The 16,402-nt window shown below is 39.3% G+C and overlaps 1 protein-coding gene across 1 annotated transcript in view; it reads left to right on the top strand.

Moving 5' to 3' along the window:
* The first annotated feature begins 1,557 nt into the window (after nucleotides 1-1,557).
* LOC111977708 (carboxypeptidase N catalytic chain-like) overlaps nucleotides 1,558-16,402 on the top strand; it is a 174,487-nt gene continuing 159,642 nt past the window's right edge. Inside the window, 1 exon segment of the mRNA XM_024007258.2 lies at nucleotides 1,558-2,082. Within this exon segment, the coding sequence (XP_023863026.1) occupies nucleotides 1,848-2,082 (235 nt within the window). The 5' untranslated portion in view covers nucleotides 1,558-1,847.

Below are 16,402 nucleotides of genomic sequence, written 5' to 3'. Positions count from 1 at the left end.
ATCTACGTGTCCACAGATTGATTTATTGGCAAAAATGAAGGTCGGAACCAGTACCAGAACCACGTTTAGGGGACTTTACATTTACATGAAGGTTAATGACATTGTGAGCAGAATTATCAATCATATTTATTTTTTAAAAGGGATAATGACCTTATACTTGAAAATCTGTGGCCTCTATTTAAGAAAATGGGGGGGGGGGGGTTTATTTTATTTCCAAAATGCCATGCCCAAAAGCCAATGCAATCGAAGAATGACCAACCCCCTACAAAGAGAGGGAGTAGGGCACATGACCTGTGTCTCATCTCTCTCCCTTTCCCTCTCATTCACCTAGACGCTACTTTTACTTCCTGCGACCGACCTAGTCATGATCACGGTAATGTCTTTAAAAGTCCTGCCAACCCCTCAGTATAAAKGTCACCTTACATCTTACTGTCTTTGGCACGCATTAAATCATGACCAAACTTGTCCTCGTCATTATGAAAAAGTATAAACACAAAAACATCAGTCTGACATCGCAGCAGCCTAGTACAAATAGCAACGTTACTTGCTCTATTTTTTGCAGCAAAAAACTCATCAGTAGAACCTTATAGTCGCAAGCTAAATATAGGATATTGAGGTTCTACCAGCAAAAAGATGATTCTGAGATAAATGGCTTTAAAGTTCTGAATGGTGTCAGCAGTTTTTATCTTGTATTATTTTGAACTTAACAACATGAATTTGGGTATTTAGAGTACTATATAGGTAGAGAAAATTAAACAGAACAAGGCTATGTCAATAACTACATTTTGACAAAAATGCAGATAGAACCTTGTAGTTCCAAGCACTCAATATGTCAGTCTAGCAAGCCAYGCAACTAAAAGCAACTTTCTCTAGACTCTAGACAATGTTTCGGTTTATTGTTAGCTTGTTAGCTATCTATGTTAGCTTGTTAGCTATCTAGCTGGCTAACCAGCTCATATAATTATCAGAACATATCTGACAAAGTTTGAATTTAACTGGAGCCAACTTTTTATTCACCATAACAGGAACACTACAAGGTAATTATTTACAAAAGATTTCCAAGTATGGCGAGCCGCTAACTTACTGATGTGAATGTTAAGAAATGAAAGCCGTCCATTTAAGTTTGTTTTAGGGCTTGCTCTCATATCAGGTTACCATGACAACGATTGCAACAAGAGGGTCAAAGTTGAATTACTCTTGCTCAGTTGCAGAAAGCAATGGCGTTATAAAAGGTGAATGCTGACAAGAATGTGGTAAAAATGTGACTGTTTGAAAGGGGACCAAATAAACAATTCCAAATAAATGTTTCAAGTAACATATGTGAGTTAGGTATCATTCTCTCTCTCACACACACCCACTCTGTCTCCCTTTCCTACTACATATGTTTTGTTGTTTTACTGTAGTCAGTGGCAGAGAGAACAAACCCCTGCCAGGAGTTATTGTCAATCTAAACCCCCACATTTGGCAAGAGAGGAATAATGAAGAGAAGAGAGAGGGGGGAGGGAGGAGGGGGTACTGACATAGTAAAACCAGACAGCCTCTTATGTACACTTAATGCCAGTGAAGCAACTTGCACGTACTTGACAAGGGACCAAAGGAAAGAGGCAGTTGAGAGAGTAAGGGAACAAGACAAAGAGAGAGGGGGCTGTCCTTATTTGCTCTTCAGTGTGGGGGTGTAGGGCGCTCGTGGGAGGAGGCAGAAAACAGAGAGAGAGAGAGAGAGACAAAGTTAGAGGAACAGAGAGAATAAGTGAGAGACATAGGCACTAAGGCAGTCAGACGAAGAGAGGGGTTGGCAGTCAAGGGAAGCTCAACTCATCTCCAATTCCCTGCTACAGTGAGTGACCATGTGGCTGGGGTGGAATATTGTCTGGCTCGGGGCCCTTCTCATTGGCCTAAATGGGACCGTAGCCTGGGCATCTGACATCCAGCACCACCGCTATGAGGAGRTAGTGCGGGCCCTGTTCGTAGTGCAGAGTGAATGCCCATACATCACACGGATCTACAGCATTGGGCGCAGTGTGGAGGGACGCCACCTCTATGTACTGGAGTTCAGTGATAACCCAGGCATCCACGAAGCAAGTGAGTGGTCCATTCTTACCTTTACGGCTTTAGATAGGGCTTGTGATGTTTGGTTAACGTATGGCTACTCACCTCCTTCAAGGTATGCTACATGATGAGATGATGGATAAGAGCGAGATCATTTTTTATTTGTCATTTGGCAGCCAAGCACCGATCATTATAGCTCCAGCATAAAATGAAGACCTTTGATATTTATTGGAAAGGAGCATCATGCTCCTCCCCGTGCACTTTCACCACCCTYTGAAGTTCATCATAAATGATTGAATCTGTAGCCTAATAAACTGTATGCTTTTCCAATTAGTAGTGGGAGGACCACACAACATAGCATTGCGTGACGGCAAGCTTGATGGTTATTCTATCAACAAATGCACAACCTWGCGTTTCCACTGACATTTGCAATATGATCTGTTTCACAGACTAAAAAAMGAGTTATATATTTTTTTGTCGACATTTGGAAAGTTATCGACAATTATACTGTTTCAGGCCTGACGTTAGTTTTTTTTTATCCAACAGGTACTTTATTCATATAAAATGGTTGGATGGAAACATTGTTTGATTGGTTTTCATTTAAGAGTTCTTCTGATATACCCACTTGGTAACGCTTTACATTAAGTGTACATTAATTAATATGTAACTAAATAGTAATACATGTATTTATATCATAGTAGTTACATGTAATTACTATGTAAATACTATGTAATTACAGTGTAATAAGGGTTAAGCGGTATAGGTTATTAGTGGAACAAGGACATGTAATTACAAATCAGCTTGTCGGAGGTTATTCCACATGTGTAATTACTRATGATATATTTAGATGTCTTATTCCAAATGTAACTAACATGTTTTGTAATTACACTTTTGCAGTCTTCTGTATAGCGCCATGTTAACAATGCATCCTATTATTTAACCTTGTTACATGTACATGTACATGTTACACACTACATAAGTCACTACCACCAAAATAAGCTAGACTAGGACTCAGTCAGCTGGTGTAACAACGCACACCCTATCATTAACTACAGCTTCAGTTATCTTATTTCCATATTATTTGGCTTAAKGGATGTACTGAATTAAATGTAAGAGCAATGTATTTACAATGGATATGCATGCAACTTTAATGCACTTACCCAGCAGCAAGCAACTTAATGTAAAGTGAAGCACATAATGGTATAACCTTTGTAAATACCATGTACCTGCCTTTGAAAYGGGATTTTGGGTTTATTTCTCTGTCTTAAAAGGTGTAATGTAAGTGAAATGTTGTTCAAAATAATATAATGTGCTGTATAATGTTAATGTAGGTACTCATGAGCAAGCAGCTTCAAGTAAAGTGAAACACAGTAGGGTAAACCTTTTTATTTCAATCACTGGGAAAATACACTTCAATGTAGGATGAACATTGTTACAGCACCTGTAGTGTAATTACAATGTACTTTCTATGCAATTACATATTTCACAAGATATYTCAAAAGGTCAGTTAATACAATGTTGTTATAAAGAAAAGTATCATAACTACAATGTTTCTACACAGGAAGAAGCAACTTAATGTAAAGTGAAACACATTATGACTTACTCATGTAATTACAGTACTATGCAGTTACTATGTTACAACGATGGCAGCCACCCAATATGGCAGGTACCCTAGTGGTTAGAGTGTTGGACTAGTAACCGAAAGGTTGCAAGATCGAATCCCCGAGCTGACACGGTAAAAATCTGTCGTTCTGCACCTGAACAACCRACTGTTCCTAAACCGTCATTAAAAATAAGAATTTGTTCTTAACTGACTTGCCTAGTTAAAAGAAGGTAAAATAAAAAAATACAGTACTTGTAGTTGTGATCAATGGGAATCTATCTTAATCTAGGAAGAATGTTGTTACAGCACCTTTAAGTGTAATTACTATGTGGTTCACCAACTACTTTGCAGACAGAGTTCAGTGTGTCAAATCGGAGGGCATGTTGTCCGGTCCTCTGGCAGTCTCTATGGGGGTACCACAGGGTTCAATTCTCGGGCCGACTCTTTTCTCTGTATATATCAATGATGTTGCTCTTGCTGCGGCGATTCCCTGATCCACCTCTACGCAGATGACACCATTCTGTATACTTCTGGCCCTTCCTTGGACACTGTGCTATCTAACCTCCAAACGAGCTTCAATGCCATACAACACTCCTTCCGTGGCCTCCAACTGCTCTAAAACGCTAGTAAACCAAAATGCATGCTTTTCACCGTTCGCTGCCTGCACCCGCACGGCCCGACTAGCATCACCACCCTGGACGGTTCCGACTAGAATATGTGGACATCCATAAGTACCTAGGTGTCTGGCTAGACTGCAAACTCTCCTTCCAGACTATATCAAACATCTCCAATCCAAAATCAAATCTAGAGTCGGCTTTCTATTTCGCAACAAAGCGCCTCCTTCACTCACGCCGCAAACTTACCCTAGTAAAACTTGACTATCCTACCGATCCTCGACTTCGGCGATGTCATCTACAAAATAGCTTCCAATACTCTATCAGCAAACTGGATGCAGTTTATCACAGTGCCATCCGTTTTTGTACTAAAGCACCTTATACGACCCACCACTACTGCGACCTGTATGCCCTAGTCGGCTGGCCCTCGCTACATGTTCGTCGTCAGACCCACTGGCTCCAGGTCATCTACAAGGCTATGCTAGGTAAAGTGCCGCCTTATCTCAGTTCACTGGTCACGATGGCTACACCCCCGTAGCACACGCTCCAGCAGGTGTATCTCACTGATCATCCCTAAAGCCAAAACCTCTTTGGACGCCTTTCTTCAGTTCTCTGCTGCCTGCGACTGGAACGAATTGCAAAAATCTCTTGAAGTTGAGACTTTTATCTCCCTCAACAACTTTAAACATCTGCTATCCGAGCAGCTAACGATCGCTGAGCTGTACATAGTCCATCGTATATAGCCCACCCAATTTACTACCTCACCCCCATACTGCTTTTTTATTTATTTACTTTTCTGCTCTTTTGCACACAGTATCCTCTACTTGCACAATGATCATCTGGATGATTTATCACTCCAGTGTTAATCTGCTAAATTGTAATTATTCGATTATTGCCTACCTCCTCATGCCTTTTGCACACATTGTATATAGATTCTCTTTTTTTCTACCATGTTATTGACTTTGTTATTGTTTACTCCATGTGTAATCGTGTTTGTTGTCTGTTCACACTGCTATGTCTTATCTTGGCCAGGTCGCAGTTGCAAATGAGAAGCTTTTTCCAACTAGCCTACCTGGTTAAATAAAGGTGAAATAAAAAAATAAAAAAATAAATATATCAACATTTCAGTAATTATTAGTTATAAAGAAAAGTATTGTAATTACACATTTTCTTAACAGCAACAAGCAATTTAATGTAAATTGAAACGGACTGTGAATTACTCATACAATTACTATGTAGTTACTATGTTACAACGATGGCAGACACRCAATACAGTACTAGTAGTTGTGATCAATGGGAATCCATCTCAATCTAGGAACATTTTTGTTACAGCAATGTTTTTGTTACAATGTTTCTACACAGGAACAAGCAACTTAATGTAAAGTGAAAAACATTTTGATTTAATCATGTAATTCATATGTAGTTACTATGTAATAACGTGTTTCTGATTGTAGTAGGTGCAGTTTCGTAATACACTTTCTCGAGGGTTGGTGCATAGCCTGTTGATCAGACAGTGATATGTTTGGAAGCAATGGAATCCATAGTCTCACGTTTCATGTGATATCAAAAACATTTTTACGTGCAGTGACCCAAAAAACACTGATAGCAACAAAACATGCGTATAACCCTGTCAAAAGAATGAAACACACTAATTTGAAAGATAACATTGACCCTACTTTTGTGACAAACAATGTCTGATCMTACAGCTTGGAATGGTTTTGACAAAACATTTCATCTAGAGGCATGCCAATATACTAATCKAATGTCTTTGAAGTGTTGAGAGTACTCCTTTCTTATTTTCTTTACCCAACCAGTACATCCACTCAATAAAATGGAGATGCTTCTTTAAATGAAAAACCCTTAGCCTCCAGAACCGCCCCTTTATTGTCTGCAKCACCCTTTCAGTGTGTTGTGTGTGACATCCTGTGTGAGGATCCACAAAGTTGTTTGTGTGGTTGACTGTCTGGTGATTGTAACCCAGCCTATTCAGAGACCTGACATACGCTCTCCAGCAGTCACTCAGAATGTTGGATCCTCTTTGCACATGTCGTCTGATGATAGGGATTAAGTTTGCCTGTGAGCGMTATTCCGCCATTGTGGTCTGTTGTGTTTGACCTSCATCATCCTAAACACCCAACCCTGTCTTCTCCATGTTAGCTCCACCCTTCCAGGATTGTACTTGAAATAGGAACAAGTGCATATCGTTGTTTTATGAAGGTGGTTAGTCACGCCTTGAAATAGCAAGGTAGATCCATAGAAACTAGCATAATGTCACTTATGACACAAGCTAAGATCTTATGGTGAAGCCGTATAATGTTGAAAGACCCAAAACATAATCCTAGGAAACATCACTGATGATGTGTCCAAGAGCACTGAAATATGTATTTATCAAATAATTCATCTGATGGTGAAGCCGTATGATGTTGAAAGACCCAAAACATAATCCTAGGAAACATCACTGATGATGTGTCCAAGAGCACTGAAATATGTATTTATCAAATAATTCAGTATATACAGTGGGGAGAACAAGTATTTGATACACTGCCGATTTTCCTACTTACAAAGCATGTAGAGGTCTATCATATCAACTTGCCTCAAGTGTAGCCCCGTACAAATCTGCAATATTGGCACAAAAAAATTATCAAATCAGATCAATAGCATATGACAATAGAATCKCAAATCTTTTTTTTTATAAATGAAACCCACGGATAGGCCCAAGACTCAACTCATTGAGACCCAGCTTTTGGAAACACAACCTTAACTTGCCCTTAAACCACATTRTCTTCAGCCTGGAGAGACCCTCGCTATACTTTATACAAGCCTATGCCACGGAACACTAACTAAAATGTAATTACTTATCAGAGAGTGCTCTTTTGTTATGCTTCATTTTATAGCGTGTTGAAAGAGCATGGACTTTCTGTGGGTAACAGCTATTTACAAACAGTGGTCAAAATGATGTATTTTTTTTACCTTGGCAGGTCTACCACTAGCCCAGCTATTTAATCATCGATGAAGCATGATGCCATCCCAGTGTAAAAACAAAACAAAAAAGTGAAAGCCCTTTTGGGTAATGCAGCCCCTGACTGTGAACCACTTTCTAAAGATGTAATTATCCAAAACTCTCTTAGTTTATCAAATTCATTAACCTACCGATAAAGAAATGTTACGCAGTTCGTAGGTGGAACGAGAGAATGGCTAAACATTGAATCGTTCTGGATGGAGCAGTAGGAGTCTGATGATGCCTCCTTGTTTCTACAAATCCTGCAAGGAAACATGCACATTTAACTCAGACACAGGTGCACGATAACACTAAGTGATAATCGAAATGGAACGTAAGCTAAGTAATTCTATTACATTCAATTCCATTCTACTATGCTTATCAATTAACTTTTTCAGTAGCAGCAGGAATACATCCACATTGTTGGAAAAAGGAGAACAACAGCTTTCCAGACAGATGAAACATCTTGAGTGGTAGGCTGCAGGCCAAAAGTAGACCAGAAGGGGTGCGTCTCCTAAGCTCTTCACTCGCTCTACACGGGCTCGCAGTCCTGAGTGTCAGAGGAGCGTGAGCCCTTGTAGAAAGACCGTAAATCAAAATTCTCAAGCAGCACAGACATAATTATGAAGTACACTGGCCACTGGAAAGCTTAGATTCTTCTCCATTTTCTAAAATGTTTTCRGGCTGGTAAAATGACATATGAGTCAATGTCAGCTCGGCCCAGCAGTGTACACGCATAAAACCTATGAGACTAGCTAACTAGGCTACATACCAGCTCAAGATGAAAGTTAGATTCACTGTACAATTACATATTCAAACATTTCTTACAGTAKTCCTCATTTCAAGCTTTCTCAAAGTTCTCTAGGCCAATCAATACTAGTTGTAACGTTAACTTACTATATGTATCCATATAGTATGTGTGGCTTGTGGCCACAGATAGGACACCTCACAGATTTCTTGAGCATGACTTTCTTCTGGAGGTATTTGACAAAAATGATTTTTTGTTTTTTTGCTGATAATATCACTTAGCACACGAGCCATGTTCAATTCAAAATCCTTGGGCCGGGTAAAAACAGTATCGGATTTGGGTGGGCACTTTAAAAGTTTAAATTTGTATCCAGCTGTTGAAATTGTCATTAAATACCCACGTGTAGGAATTTGTAGTAATGTTACTCAGCAAAAAAAAGACGTTCACTGGTTCACATGTTATTGAGCAACATTGAGGACAAAAGTGCAGTGACAGTCAATGTTGACCAAGGAGAACCAAGGTAAATAAGTAGGACGATATTAATGTAGTTAAAATGTAGAATTGAATTTGTCTTGATAATCGCTGGATTTCAAGTGACATCTCAGTGCAAATGAGGCACCTTTTGGGGGACCATCTCATTCTGCCAGTCTGCCGTTAGCAACATAGCTAGCTAGCTAATGTTAGCGAAGGACTAGGTYACACAACTGAAATGTAGCTGTTTTATACAAACAGTAGCTAGCTAGTTGTATTTTGCGAATTATATTTCTTCCCTTGGTTTATTATCTAGCTAACAAAATAACAGACGCAAAAGGCATATTAATCGTTGCCATAGCAGGATAAGCCTGTTTGCTTGCTAGCTTGCCAACTACAGCTAATTTACAGTACGTCAAAAAGTACAGCCAGAATAACAGCAAAGTAGCTGCATTTCAAATCAAATCAAAGTGTATTTGTCACGTGCGCCGAATACCACAGGTGTAGACCTTACAGTGAAATGCTTACTTACCGGTTCAATAGTGCAAAAAAGGTGTTAGGTGAACAATAGGTAAGTAAAGACAGTAAWAGGACAGGCTATATACAGTAGCGATGCTATAAAAGTAGCGAGTGTACATACAGACACCGGTTAGTCAGGCTGATTGAGGTAGTATGTACATGTAAATATGGTTAAAGTGACTATGCATATATGATGAACAGAGAGTAGCAGTAGCGWAAAAGAGGGGTTGGCGGGTGGTGGGTGGCAGGACACAATGCAGATAGCCCGGGTAGCCAATGTGCGGGAACACTGGTTGGTCGGCCCAATTGAGGTAGTATGTACATGAATGTATAGTTAAAGTGACTATGCATATTGTAACGGTTTTCTTCCATTGGTGAAGGAGAGGACCAGAATGCAGCGCGGCTAGTGTTCAACATATTTAATAAACAAAGAGACGAATACGTGAACACTATACAAAATAACAAATGTGAAAACCGAGACAGACCTATCTGGTGCAGAACACAAACACAGAGACAGGAAACAATCACCCACAAACCTCCAACACAAAACAAGCCACCTATATATGATTCTCAATCAGGGACAACGATAGACAGCTGCCTCTGATTGAGAACCATATTAGGCTGAACATAGAAACAGACAAACTAGTCACACAACATAGAATTCCCACCCAGCTCACGTCCTGACCAACACTAAACAAGCAAAACACATAAGAACTATGGTCAGGACGTGACACATATATGATAAACAGAGAGTAGCAGCAGCGTAAAAAGAGGGGTGGTTTTGGGGGGGGTTGCATTTGTTTAAGCTGTTTTCTAGTGACATTTATTTGGATACATCCATAACAATGAGCTAATGATGCACGGGTTTGCCTGGCATAGAACATTTGCTCACTCGTCAGGACACTGTGGTTCAGAGGCGCTAGCCAACAYCACAGATAACACAATCACTTCAAACTGAAGCTGGTAAGACTGCAAACGAGCTGCACTTCATTTTGTTTWGCCTTTTATCAATTGACATTTCATTGTATATATCCAAATAATTATGCTGGATCATGATTTCGACTGGCTGAGAAATGCTGCCTGCCTGTCTTTCTCGTTCCGACTCCCGACACGTTCATTACTATGGGGCAGCTGAAGATAGATTTTCAATATTGAAACAATGTTGCAAATGTCGGCGTGACAGACAGCAAGGTTTATACAAATCTCCGCTGTTGAAAACTAAATGTTTGTCTAAAAGAAATGTGAGATAATGTCTAGATGCTTTTCATAGTGAAAATCAAGTTTATAAATTGCTTGGCTGATGAGACAGTGGATTGCGCAGTCAGATGGAACAGAGTAAATAGGCATTTAGCTGGTGGTAACTTGTAGAATAGACATCAGCTGGAATGCGGTTTTAACCAATCAGCATTTAGGATTAGACCGACCTGTTGTATAAGGAGTGGTATTATACGGCTCTACAGTGGATGGTAAATGGTGTTATTTTTGGGGGTTAGTGGGTTAAATTACTCCTAGAAGTCACAGAGGGTGCAGAATTTTCGCACTTRAGTAAGTTTTTATTCATATTGAAAATCTGATTTATTGAATTCACCATGTGGTCTATATTAAAGGGCACATAATTTCATATAACAGACTTTTCAAATTCAATATTGGTGCATCATTTCTAKATAACATATAAGAAAAAGGCACTCATTTCGTGGAATAACCCAGTACATGTTAAAATCTGCCCGTTGGACATCAGTTGCAAAATCCTCTTGTCAAGTTTGTTTGTTGGTTTATTTGTCGTATGCACATAAAATACATGGAGTCACTTAATGACCAATAATGTCTCATATTTGTAGTCAATTTTGCAGTCATTTAAATATGTTTAAATGCATGTTAGTGCTTTTGGTATGCTTTTGGTATATGTTAAGTACAATAGAAAATATGTTTTACAAAATATATAGTCACAGCGGCAGCCCTTGAAGGCAGGCTTGTTGGGGCCATGGCCTTATCTTAGTGCTTTTGGCCTCCTATGGGACAGATTGTCATGCCAGTTAATGTATTTGTATTTTGTATTTACTATGGATCCCCATTCRACTCTTCCTGGTGTCCAGCAAAATAAAGGCAATTTACACAATTTTAAAAACTGTACAATACATTCACAGATTTCACAACACACTGTGTGCCCTCAGGCCCCTACTGCACCACTACCACATATCTATAGTACTAAATCCATGTGTATGTATAGTGCGTATGTTATCCTGTGTGTGTCTGTGTATGCATGTGTTATGTTGTGTTCTGTGATTAAATGTTAAGCTTGTACACTGCCAGTGCTGCAGTCTTAATAAGACTGACATAATTGCATGTGATACCAGAGCGTCTACTAACATTTAATTGTTAAGACAGTCACCATTTTGTTACAAAACGAATTGGCCAATTTGTTATATTTGCCATACATTTTAATAACAATATATATTTCTGGCCACGACTGGGAGACCCATGAMGCTGCGGACAATTGGCCCAGCATCGTCTGGGTTAGGGGAGGGTTTGGCCAGCTGGGATYTCCTTGTCCCATCACACTCTAGCAACTCACATGCAGGKTGTCTTCGGTCGCCAGCTCTACGGTGTTTCCTCCGACACATTGGTGAGGCTGGCTTCCAGGTTAAGCGAGCAGTGTGTCAAGAGCAGTGCGGCTTGGCGGGATCATGTTTCGAAAGACACATGGCTCTCAACTTTAGCCTCTCCCGAGTCCGTACGGGAGTTGCAGCAATGGGACAAGACTGTAACTACCAAATGGATAACATGAAATTGTGGAGAAAAAGGGGTAAAAAGTGTGTKTATATTTGTTTCTTGATTGGGCTCTGAGCGCCGACTCAAGACATTATAAAATTTCACTTACCTTTGATGATCTTCATCAGAATGCACTCCCAGGAATCCCAGTTCCACAATAAATGTTTGATTTGTTCGATAATGTCCATCATTTATGTCCAAATAGCTACTTTTGTTAGCGCGTTTGGTAAACAAATCAAAACTCAAGAAGCGCGTTCCCTAGTTAGACGAAATGTCAAAAAGTTCCGTTACAGTCCGTAGAAACATGTCAAACGATGTATAGAATCAATCTWTAGGATGTTTTTAACATAACTCTTCACTAATGTTCCAACCGGAGAATTCCTTTATCTTCAGAAAAAGCAAATGGAACGGGAGCTACCTCTCATGTGAATGCGCGTGACCAGCTCCTGGCACTCTGCCAGACCTCTGACTCAATCCCCTCTCATTCAGCCTCCATTGACAGTAGAAGCCTCAAACAAGTTTCTAAAGGCGGTTGACATCTAGTGAAAGCCTTAGTGCAACATGACCATTATCCCACTGTATCTTCAATAGGGGCTGTGTTGATAATCGACCAATCTCAGATTTCCCACTTCCTGGTTGGATTTTTTTCTCAGGTTTTTGCCTGCCATATGAGTTCTGTTATACTCACAGACATCATTCAAACAGTTTTAGAAACTTCAGAGTGTTTTCTATCCAAATATACTAATAATATATATATATTAGCAACTAGGACTGAGGAGCAGGCAGTTTACTCTGGGCACCTCTGGGCACCTTATTCATCCAAGCTACTCAATACTGCACCCAGCCATAAGAAGTTAAGGCGTGAGACAATCAGTTGTGTTGTGATAGGTAGGGGTGGTATACAAAAGATAGCCCTATTTGGTAAAATATCAAGTCCATATTATGGCAAGAACTTCTTTAATAAGCAAAGAGAAACGACAGTCCATCATTACTTTAAGAAATGAAGGTCAGTCAATCTGGAAAACTTCAAGTGCAGTCGCAAAAACCATCAACCGCTTTGATGAAACTGGCCCTCATGAGGACCACCACAGGAAAGGAAGACCCAGAGTTACCTTTGCTGCAGAGGATAAGTTCATTAGAGTTACCAGCCTCAGAAATTGAAGCCCAAATAAATGCTTCATTGAGTTCAAGTAACAGACACATCTCAACATCAACTCTTCAGAGGAGACTGTGTGAATCAGGTCTTCATGATCGAATTGCTGCAAAGAAACCACTACTAAAGGACACCAATAAMAAGAAGAGACTTGCTTGGGCCAAGAAACATGAGCAATGGACACGAGACCAGTGAAAATCTGTCTTTGGTCTGATGAGTCCAAATTTGGARTTTTGGTTCCAACCGGCGTGTCTTTGTGAGACGCAGAGTAAGTAAACGGATGATATCTGCATGTGTGGTTTCCACCATGAAGCATGGAGGAGGAGGTGTGATGGTGTGCTGGTGCTTTGCTGGTGACACTGTGGTGATATATTTAGAATTCAAGGCACACTTAACCAGCATGGCTACCACAGCATATTGCAGTGATACSCCATCCCATCTGGTTTGCGCTTAGTGGGACTATCGTTTGTTTTTCAACAGTACAATGACCCGAAACACACCTCCAGGCTGTGTAAGGGCTATTTGACCAAGAAGGAGAGTGATGGTGCTGCATCAGATGACCTGGCCTCCATAATCCCCCAACCTCAACCCAATTGAGATGGTTTGGGATGAATTTACCACAGTATGAAGGAAATGCAGCTCAGCATATGTGGGAACTCCTTCAAGACTGATTCCATATGTGATATTTCATCGTTTTTATGTCTTAACTATTATTCTACAGTTTAGAAAATAGTAWTAATAAAGAAAAACCCTTGAATGAGTAGGTGTGTCCAAACATTTCACTGTTACGTATATACTGTATATATTAACAAAATATATCTTTAAATACATTTCAATAATGTATTTCAGAATGTATTTTGAAATACATTAAATACATATTCTGATGCATTTAAAATATATTGTGATATACATTCATAAATGCATTCCGAAATATATGTGACCCGTTTCAAGAAACTAGGCATATGTCACACGTCACTACTTCACAGCATAGGAATTTGAAAGTTTTTATTTTATTTGATCAAAATAAGTTATTTTTGTAGAAATGCCTTCAGGAACATATGAATTTTCATGTGCCTRAATAACAAACTTGTATGCCATATGTAAATATGAATACAATTGTTAAATAACGAGCCTAGCTGGTATAATCCAGATCCAAGTCGTGGGTCACATATGTTGGAATGTATCTAAAATGTATAAAATTAAATTAAAAGAATTGGAATGGGATCGCTCTTTCAATTTGCATACATATTCAATCTTAGTATCTGCTTTTCACAATGCAATATTCACATAGCTTTTGATATTGTTTTCTTGTAGTTTGAACTATCACTGAACTGCTCAAAACTGGTAATTACACTCAGAAAAATATTTCCTTAACAGAACCATATAGGATTCTTCAGTTTGTCCCCATAGGGAAAACCTTTTTGGTACTATAGAACCGTTTGAAGGGTTCTTCATAYAACCCTCTGTAAATGGCTCTACCAAGAACCCTCTATGAAGGGTTCTTCCTTGAACCCTCTGCAAAGGGTTCTACCAAGAACCCTTTCATCCTCTAAAGCAAAGGTGTCAAACTCATTCTATGGAGTGCCTAGTGTCTGCAGTGTTCTAAAGGTTCTTCATAGAACCCTCTATGAAGGGTGTAAATCTTTATTTGTATATTTCCAAATGTGTCTTTCGAGTCAATTGTAGAGTTACTGTACCACCCATGAGTGTTTTTTAGTGACATTTGATGGCATTCAGTCCTGTGGTCTTCCCCAAGTGAGTGCCTAAGTGAATATGTTATCATTAAAATGTAACACTTTATGACAATACATCACATATATCAAAATAACTTACTTTGACAGCCTAGTTTTACCCTAATACAGTGGTCTGAAACTCATGGTTCGCTGGCCACATCAGGCATGTAAGTGACATTATGCTGGCTTGCAAATTGATGTGTAATTCCTYTTGGAATCCAGCCAGAGTGATGATATCCAACAATTGGAACTAAGTCATCCGCAACCTGAATTCAGAATAACTGTCAAGGTAGGGAAGGTTGATAAATCAGACTACCTAAACCATCTCAGTAACGGCTGCAATAAGTACAACTACTAACAGATTGGATTAGTTWAGAAATATGTATGTTATTTATCTTTGTGTAGCATAAGATCAATCAATCAATGAATGCACATGCAAAACCCCAGATATTGAAACAAACAAGCAGATGTCGGGTGTTAAATTGATTTATGCACAGAAAATCATATCAATTTATATTTTCAAAKGGATGAGTCTAGTGTTCGTATTTCATGACCTCAGCGGGCTTTTTGAGTGGCCTATGTGCGAGTCAATTGCAAATAATACATTTGATTTATGTTACATAGCATGCTAAATATGTCTGATCAGATGTTAGCAAACAAATAGATGAGCTGCCACTTCCACTTATTTGCCCAGCGAGAGATCAAATAACCAAACATACAGACAGCGATTCAGTGAAACAAAATCACATTGATTGATTTTCAGAAAAGTCAAGGGATTTTGGTCAGGATACTATGCGAGAGAAGAGCAAAACCTGTTTTACTTGTCTAGCGTAGGCTACATAGCTAGCTAACATGCTGGCAAAATGTTCTTATAACACTGTTAGATGAGCAAACTAGACAAAAGATTATCATCATGAACATTCACCTCAATTTGCCTGACATTTTCCCAGCCTAATTGTAGCCAAATATCATAACGTACATTCTGTGAAAACAAAAATCTCATATTGATTGATGTATCTGTCCCAATCTTAACAGTGCTGAAATTATTGTTGACCGCACATGGCTATTGCTTTAAATTATTTWAAATGTTTGGATGACTTTGGTAGTTTCAGTAAGCAACAATATGTATGATACATTCCTTCAATGGCATTAGCCTACTTTATTCCAATGTTTTCGTAATTCTGTGATATTCATTCCCACAGTAATTATTGATTGATCCATCKAGTTGTGGTTAAGAAAACATGCATGCATAGTGGTGGGCTTTGCGAGGTGATTGTCGTAGCGACATGCCTCAGAATMGTAACAGCCTAGTAATGGGCGCTGCCGAGCAACCATCATTATGAAGCATCAAATCTCATTAAAGCATTTCTTACACTGGACTTAGCTACGACAAGCGTTTTTTGGAGTTGGTGCAACAGGTGTAAATTCTGATCCCAAAGTCGGACTTAGCTTCGTCCGACCTAGCATTTAAGACCAACTTTTTAACGCCCAAATGGTGAAACCAGCCCCAGATGTTTTCGTTTGATTGGTAGAGTAGAAGAGGATTTTGACATTTTTAAAAGATGGCAAGAAGCAGAGAAAGACACGTCCCAATGTCGAAGCTTGGTCAGGTTTGGCCAGACTGTTCAGTTTTTGGTCACTAGATGTCCCCATGCAAACCATATTTTTGTACCTTTTGTTTTGTCCTTGCTCTAATTATTGTTTGCACCTGTGTGTCTTCCCTTCGTTTAGATAATTTAAACCCC

This window comes from Salvelinus sp. IW2-2015, linkage group LG18 (genome assembly GCF_002910315.2).
Source record: "Salvelinus sp. IW2-2015 linkage group LG18, ASM291031v2, whole genome shotgun sequence".
Classification (NCBI taxonomy): domain Eukaryota; kingdom Metazoa; phylum Chordata; class Actinopteri; order Salmoniformes; family Salmonidae; genus Salvelinus; species Salvelinus sp. IW2-2015.
Note: the sequence above shows the minus strand (reverse complement) of the source record. Positions and strands in the feature narration are given on the sequence as shown.